The following is a 7,793-nucleotide window of genomic DNA, read 5'->3' on the forward strand; positions in this document are numbered from 1 at the left end:
GTTTTTTTTTTTTTTTTTTTTTTTGGCTGCTTGGGGCGGCCAAAACCCTGGAGCCGGCCCTGCACTGAGGACTGGTATAAATGCTCTGTTGTTCTCATGCTCAGCTTACAATGATGTCTTATATTGAACTGGAGAGAAATCCTCTTCTAAGGCCTGGTCTACACTGGGGGGGGGGGTGATCGATCTAAGATACACAACTTCAGCTACGAGAATAGCGTAGCTGAAGTCGACGTATCTTAGATCAACTTAGAATCACTTACTTTGCGTTCTCGCGGCGCGGGATCGACGGCCGCGGCGCCCCCATCGACTTTGCTTCCGCCTCTTGCCGAGCTGGAGTTCACCAGTCGAAGGGAGAGCGATCGGGGATCAATTTATCGCGTCTACACTACATGCGATAAATCGATCCCCGATAGATGGATCGCTATCTGCCGATCCGGCGGGTAGTGTAGACGTACCCTAAGAGGATCAATCTGGGCAACTCCCCTGTTGATCATTACTTTCAGAGGAGAACAAAGTGTGGATCCACAAACCAGTGAACCTCCCCAAGTCAGACTCCGGCATAGAAGCAAAGTCTCTATTTTAGAGCAAAAATTGGCATTTGAAATGTTTAGTAAAACTCCAGAGTGGGTCACTCATGTGGTAGTTCGCTCTAGTTCACACTCCCACAGCAATTAAATGCAGAAGAGTGGCCATGAAAAAAAGGGACAAGATTCTTGTGCAAGGTGATTTCCTTTCTACTGCAGTCCTTCTAGTCAAATACCCTCACATGCTCAGTAGAAGGGGAGGGCAGCCACAGCAGTGCATATATAAACTGGTTTCTAGAGATACAGCTTTGAGCCATAAAGCAATAAAAACAAATTGTGCTGTACTCCCAGTTTGTATGAGCATGAGTACATTCTTGAGGGGAGGGGAGAGGGTTACATAATTGGACCAGCCAGGTTAGAATTGCTTAAGTGACACCAAGTTCCCCCCCCCCCTCCTACTTTTAATTTAGGCACGGGAGACTGAGGGCTGAGTTTCAAGAAGAAATCCAGGCAAGATCAGGCCTGATTTCCAGTCGTAAACTTTCTGTAGTAAGGAAACCCCAATACTCTGATTTTCAAGGCCAGATGGGACCATCATGATCATCTAATCCAACCTCCTGCATAACACAGACCAGAGAATTTCACCCAGTGATTCCTGCAAAAAAACACACCAATAAGTTTGTGATTGAAGTACAGTGTGTCTTCTAGAAAAAGACATCCAAGCTTGATTTAAAGCTTTCAAGTGATGGAGAATCCACCATGCCCCTTGAAGGGCTGTGATTTTCAACAGGGACTAGCGATTTTTGGTACCTCCATTTTGGCATGCCCAAATAAACACCTTAAATGGGCCTTATTTTTGGAAGTGCCCAGCACTTTGTTTAAGGTGTCAAGTTCAGCACCCAAATAAATCCTTATTCCCTTTTGAAAATCTTGGCCAATCTGTGCACCCGTTTGCATTGTGGCTTTGTTCTTCGTGGGAGTGAATCTTCACTTCGTACCCTCTTTGTTTACCATGAAGTAAATCCATGAACAACTTTTTAGTCCACGCGTGCTCAGTCCAGCTCAAGTATATAATAGAGAAGGGCTTGTCTACACAGGAAAGTTAATTTGGGTTAAGGTAGGGTGTGAATTGAAAGCATAATAGCGATTCCAGGATAACTCCGTGCGTAGACAAGCTATTTGTTGCATACAGTTGGTAATGACTAAAGCCATGTCTACACGAGCGAGCTTATAGTGCACAGCTGTACTGATGCAGCTGTGCCACTGTAAGATCACTCCTGTAGCTGCTCTACACCGATGGGAGAGAGCTCTCCCATCAACAGAATAAAACCGCCAAAATAAAAACAGCGGCAGTAGCTATTCGGCAGGAGAAGCGTCTCCCACCGACATAGCGCGGTGCACACTACCCCTTATGCTGCCGAAACTTAGGTCGCTTAGGGGTGTGTTTTTTCACACCCTGAGCGACATAAGTTTTGCTGACATAAGTGGCAGTGTAGACATGGTTAACTGGCCTCTTCTATAGAGCACCCCATACGCTGATTTTTGCTCTCCGATATATACACACAATGCCCAATAAGTCAATGGAATTTGCATGCACATATACAAAGGAAGAATGAGAAGAGACACAAGGGATGTAAAATAAACCTAGCCTTGTAAAACGTGCTGCTGAGTTACTATTCAGAGACAAGTCTCAGAGGGGTAGCCGTGTTAGTCTGGATCTGTAAAAAGCGACAAAGAGTCCTGTGGCACCTTATAGACTAACAGACATATTGGAGCATAAGCTTTCGTGGGTGAATGCCCACTTCGTCAGAGACTCTTTGTCGCTTTAATCAGAGACAGGACTTCACTTAGTCAAGAAGAAGGAGATCACTAAGAACTGCCAACTAAGTACCAAGAACACATTAGAAGGGGACCACACCATTCTGACTGCCTCCTTCTGCTGGTCTGAGGGTCACTCCACTCTTCATGCCTTGCTGCACAGCACAGGGGAGCATAGGATTCCAGAGGACTAGAAAAAAGAAGGAGTCTTGGTGGAGTTTGTTTATATATCTCGCAAGCAGCTATTTCTGGCTGGGAAAGCTGTTTTGACACCAAACCGGCTCATCTCAACAGCCAATCCAAACTGAGAGCAACTGTGAACTTGTCAGAAGCCAAACAATCCTGACGGTAGAGCAAAGATTTGCACAGCCAAACCCAGAACTAGGGCAGGGACATGTGGAGTCAAGGGAGGAGGGGGAGTGTATATAAAAATAGAATAGGACTGATTAATCTTATTTAGTTATCAAAGTTCACAGAAGAAAAACATCAGCCAGTCAGAACCCAGCTCATTCTTAAAAGTACAGTAGTCTCTTCCACCACTTATGGAGGAGTAACTGGGGTTCAGTGGGCGAGCAGACTACAGAGCTCTGCTCCAGTTCCCTCTGCTATGGCCTCAGGCAAGTCGCTCAGTCTTTCTGCCTCAGTTTCCCCATCTATAGCCACCTGCCTGACAGAGGGTTGGAAGGAGAAGTTGCCTGTAATAAAGGGTGCGACACATATGCCAAGTTTGGAACTCACGATTGGCCCCTGGGTGCAAAATGCTAAGCCAGATTCACATACCTCAGCATTGGCCGCTTTGATTTTGCTCACTTCTGGTCTCAACTGGACTATTACAGACCAGCTGCTGGCAGGGTGGGGGGAGTAAGAAAAAAAGGGGGAAAGTCAGCTGATCCACAGTGGAGTCCTTCTCCCTCCTCACCCCAAAAGGAGGACTCTTCACTCACCAGTCATACACACTTTCTCTCACTCTCCCCCATCCTGCCCCCTTCTTTTCTGCCATGCTGCACAAAGCAGCAGGGCCACCCAGAGGATTCAGGGGGCCTGGGATCTTTGGCGGCAGGGGGCCCCCGCCGCCGAATTGCCGCTGAAGACCCGGGGTGGAAGGACCCTCCGCCGCAGGTCTTCAGGGCACTTCGGCGGCGGGTCCCTGGAGCGGAAGGACCCCCCGCCGCCGAACTGCCGCCGAAAACCCAGAGTGGAAGAAGCTCTGGGGGCCCGGGCCCCGCGAGAGTTTTCCGGGGCCCCCGGAGTGAGTGAAGGACCCCACTCCAGGGGCCCCGAAAAACTCTCATGGGGGCCCCTGCAGGGCCCGGGGCCTGGGGCAAATTGCCCCACTTGCCTCCCCCCACTCCTCCCCCGGGCGGCCCTGCAAAGCAGGGAAGCAGCCAGCCGGGGTTCTCAATGAGAGGAAAGGAGAAAAAAAGAGAAGTAGCTTCTGGATTCTTCAAGAGCATCCCAAAAACAAGACTGCAGCAGCAAGAGTATTAGCTCCTGACTGTGTACCACACCTGCAGCACCTTCCCTTCCACCGAGACAAGCACTGAGCACGCTTTGGAATCTTGTTATCTGCAGTCAGTTCCATTTGTCCATAGACGCAATAGGGCAGAGCAGGGGTGGCCAACCTGAGCCTGAGAAGGAGCCAGAATTTACCAATGTACATTGCCAAAGAGCCACAGTAATACGTCAGCAGCCCCGCATCAGCTCCCACCCACCCCTGCTCCCAGCACCTCCCATCCACCAGCAACCCTGCTGATCAGCGCCTCCCCCTCCCTCTCTGCACCTCCCGATCAGCTGTTTCATGGCGTGCAGGAGGCTCTGGGGGGGAGGAGCGAGGGCATAGCAGGCTCAGGGGAGGGGGCGGGAAGGGATGGAATGGGGTCAGGGCCTGTGGTAGAGCCAGGGGTTGAGCAGTGAGCACTCCCCGGCACATTGGAAAGTTGGCGCCTGTAGCTCCAGCCCCGGAGTCGGTGCCTATACAAGGAGCCGCATATTAAGTTCTGAAGAGCCGCATGTAGCTCCGGAGCCACAGGTTGGCCACCCCCGGGGTAGGGTAAATTTGACAGGTCACAGCTGCTGAACTGTATTAAATCCATTTGCTGTTATCCAGGCAACAAGAAACTCAAGCCTGTTGCAAAGAGCAGGTCAAAGATGCAACGAAGCCTGGTCTTCATTGCTCCCCAGCTGGGAGCAGGGCTCACCTTCTCTGACCTGATGTAATGTTTGCATCCCAAACAGCAGGTGAAAACGTCGCCTAGGGTAAACTAATCTCTCTCAGCTCCCCTACCTAGCTCATTCCCTTTCACTCTTACACCAGCGCCTGGTGGCTTTGTTTTATACATGTTCCATCCCACCTGCTCTCCAGCCCAATTCCCCTCACGCATTATTCTCCTCACAGAAACAGCCGCCATCAATCACGCTCACCTCACACACACCAAGGCAACCCAGACACATCTTGTTCAGGATGAGCTGATGCTGTAATGAGCACACCCTAAAGAGCTCCTTGGGACCCACTCACAACAGCAAAGCTCTAGATTTCTTGGCATCCTTTCTATATTATAGGTTCGTTCAATGAGTGAGTTCAGGCTGGCAACAGTGAGGGAGCTTCCTGAGCAAAGAGTGGTACAAGATGGGTGGCTTGATAGTACAGGTTGTCACACATTTGACCCAAGTTCTCTTCCTTGCTGCTAAGAGCCAGAAAGATCTGATGGGCCATTTAGCATAATAGAGTAGGAGCTCTGCTCATGGGAGGTTAGTCACAAAGTGCAGTAAATTCATGGCCCATATCATGAACATCCCTGTAGAGGACCCAGATGTCACCAGACTGAATTCCCAGGGTAAATTAGATACTGATCCTGCAAGTAGATCCCGGCAGATGCCCCCTTCTACCTGCACAGATATGATTGCAAGTTTGACACCCATAATGATGGTTTTAGTCCCTCCCTGAATATTTGAGCCCAATGTTTTTGACCCTCAAGTGGCACAGGACATGGTGCTTGTTTAAAACATCCCATTACTTGGGATGTTTACAACAAGGCTGGGCAAAGCGCTAGAAAAATATCCTGTCGAGAACAATCCTGTACTGCCCAGGGGATGGGCCATTCCTTAAAGGTCACATTTCTGTGGTGAGCAATTTAAATTATGCAATTCAGTAAAAAGTCCAGCTGCTGTTTCGCTTCCCACTACAGCAGACCTGGGTTCAGTTTCCAAGACTTGGTCCCTCACCGCTTGGACTCAAAGTATTGCAAAGGCAGCAAGCTTTGGCTTAGGGAGGGAAGGGGCCATCAAACAGCAATTCTTCCAGCTACAGAGAGGCCTTGGCAACTCCCAGGGCTAAGAAGGTGGTATCTAGCGACAAGGCAAGGTGAGGTGTGTGGGACGTACAATAACCAGGAGAAGTGGTTGACCCTCATTGTTTTTCTTCATATACACCTCTACCTCGATATAACGCTGTCCTCGGGAGCCAAAAAATCTTACCGCGTTACAGGTGAAACCGCGTTATATTGAACTTGCTTTGATCCACCAGAGCGTGCAGCCCCCCCCCCCCCCAGAGCGCTGCTTTACCGCGTTATATCCGAATTCGTGTTATATCGGGTCGCGTTATATCGAGGTAGAGGTGCAAAGCTTTGATTGCAAGCTCTTTGGGGCACGTGTTGTCTTTTTTGTTTGTTTGTTATTGAGGATCTAGTGCCTGGCACCACGGGCCCTGATGCCATGCTGGGCATTGTAGGCTCTTAGCATAATACAAATAAATAACAAGGATAAGGCCGACACGCCAAGGACCCACTGGAGTAGGGTGCCTCCCTTCCTAACCCAACTAACAGATCCTAAAATTCGCTAGTGACATGAGTTCTGGATGTTTCACATTGCTTAAGGAAGCAAGTTCTCTATTCTCCTCCCAAATAAAAATCTTGGAGCTTAATAAACAGCCTGTGCTCCTGGAGGGAGAGAGATGAACAGGGATTTTTCCATTTAAAAACAAAACAGGTGCCTGTGAAGTGATTATCCCCTTCATTTGCAGGCAGGGAAGGAAAGCATTGGCTCATTCCTAAAGAGTTTTATCAGATACATTGAAGAAGAGATAACAATAAATCACCCTGAATGTGGTGTCAGAATTGGGGCAGTTCAACACAGTGGGTAAAGCGACTGAGGAGCCTACGGTGATGTTTTGGAGACCACACAGACCAGTAAGGGGTTCTGCCTTGTAACCAGGAAGGACTTTGTGCTCTGCAGCTATGGCTCAGATCCCTAACACCAGTAACCAGCCCACAAGCAGAAGGTCTTACCCTGGCTGTCACCAGCCCAGTTACCCTTTGCAGGGTGACACCTACACCCTGTTTTCAGAAGAGACTTGGGCACTTTGCCACCTAAATCATTTTTGAAACTGGAACTTCGGGTAACATTTTCAACAGTGCCATTCTCAAAACTCGCTAAAACTTTCCCAGCCCAGATCAGAGATGCAGCAACTAAAATGATCAGCTAGAAACATGTACGGAAGACCAGAGACCTTGTGTTAGCAGCTCAATGCCACAACTCAGACTCCAAGGCTGACAAGGTGTCCTTCTCTTCAAGGAGTATTGAGCAAAACAAGGGCTAATGTTTGAAAAGCAAACAACGACTAAACAATGAAGAGGAAGCTGAAGTCTGCTTCCTTCCCAGGTGCCCATGTCCTAGGAACTGGTTGTTTTATTTAATGAGGGAAGTTTTTCCCTTCACTTAGGAAGTTTGGGAAGAGAGGAGAGTAAAGCCCATGCTAAAAATCCAGGGGTGATTACTAAAAAGAAACTGATTTTTATAAAAGACAAATCAGGAAATACCTTAGAAGAGAGAGATTTTGGTCACTTGGAATCCCCAGAAGGAAGAAAAGTTCTGCACAGAAACAGTGCTTTGAACCCACAAGAGCTGGGGGTCGGGGGCACGCTAGACAGTTTGTAGCCACAAGCCCACTAATAGCTCTTTTAGCCTCTTATTTCAGCTTCTTTTCATCCTTGTTTCTCTCTTCTCCCTCCCAACCCCCCTGCAAACTGCATTCACCACCTGATTAATAATTACAACCGCTCATTTACATAGGCATATCAGGCCAGAGTTGAGTGACAGCAAAAGCTCCCCCCTCCCCCAAATCTGAGTTCCCCTTACCTCAGCTGCTCTCCTGCAATCATCACCTCTGCTCTGTGATGTCTCTCGGTTGCTTTATTCTTCAGGCTGTTGCTAATACTCTCCATCCTGGCTCAGGCACACATCAGAGGTCGGAAGAGCTTAGCGGTGCTTGGCGTGCGAGCATGTGTGTGCAAACAGCTGCCTCCCAGCTCCAGAGGACCATTCAGGGAGCTCTTTGACAGCTACAGCTGACGTCCCATTTACTTTCCTGCCTTTCTGTTTACAGTATGTGTGACTGCCAGAGTCAACTGATTAGCACTGCCCAGCTCCACTCCTCCTTAGCAGAGCTAAGGCACC

The 7,793-nt window shown here is 48.9% G+C and overlaps 1 protein-coding gene across 1 annotated transcript in view; it reads right to left on the reverse strand.

Annotated features, from left to right (window-relative positions):
* The window catches only part of LOC112120213 (DEP domain-containing mTOR-interacting protein-like), a 35,639-nt gene extending 28,063 nt beyond the window's left edge, over positions 1–7,576 (reverse strand). The window contains exon 1 of the mRNA XM_024219206.1: positions 7,476–7,576. Coding sequence (XP_024074974.1) covers positions 7,476–7,561 — 86 coding nt within the window. The 5' untranslated portion in view covers positions 7,562–7,576. The remainder of the gene's footprint in view (positions 1–7,475) is intronic.
* Positions 7,577–7,793: the final 217 nt, after the last annotated feature.

Source organism: Terrapene carolina, unplaced genomic scaffold (genome assembly GCF_002925995.2).
Source record: "Terrapene carolina triunguis isolate 2854851 unplaced genomic scaffold, T_m_triunguis-2.0 Scaffold130, whole genome shotgun sequence".
NCBI lineage: Eukaryota > Metazoa > Chordata > Testudines > Emydidae > Terrapene > Terrapene triunguis.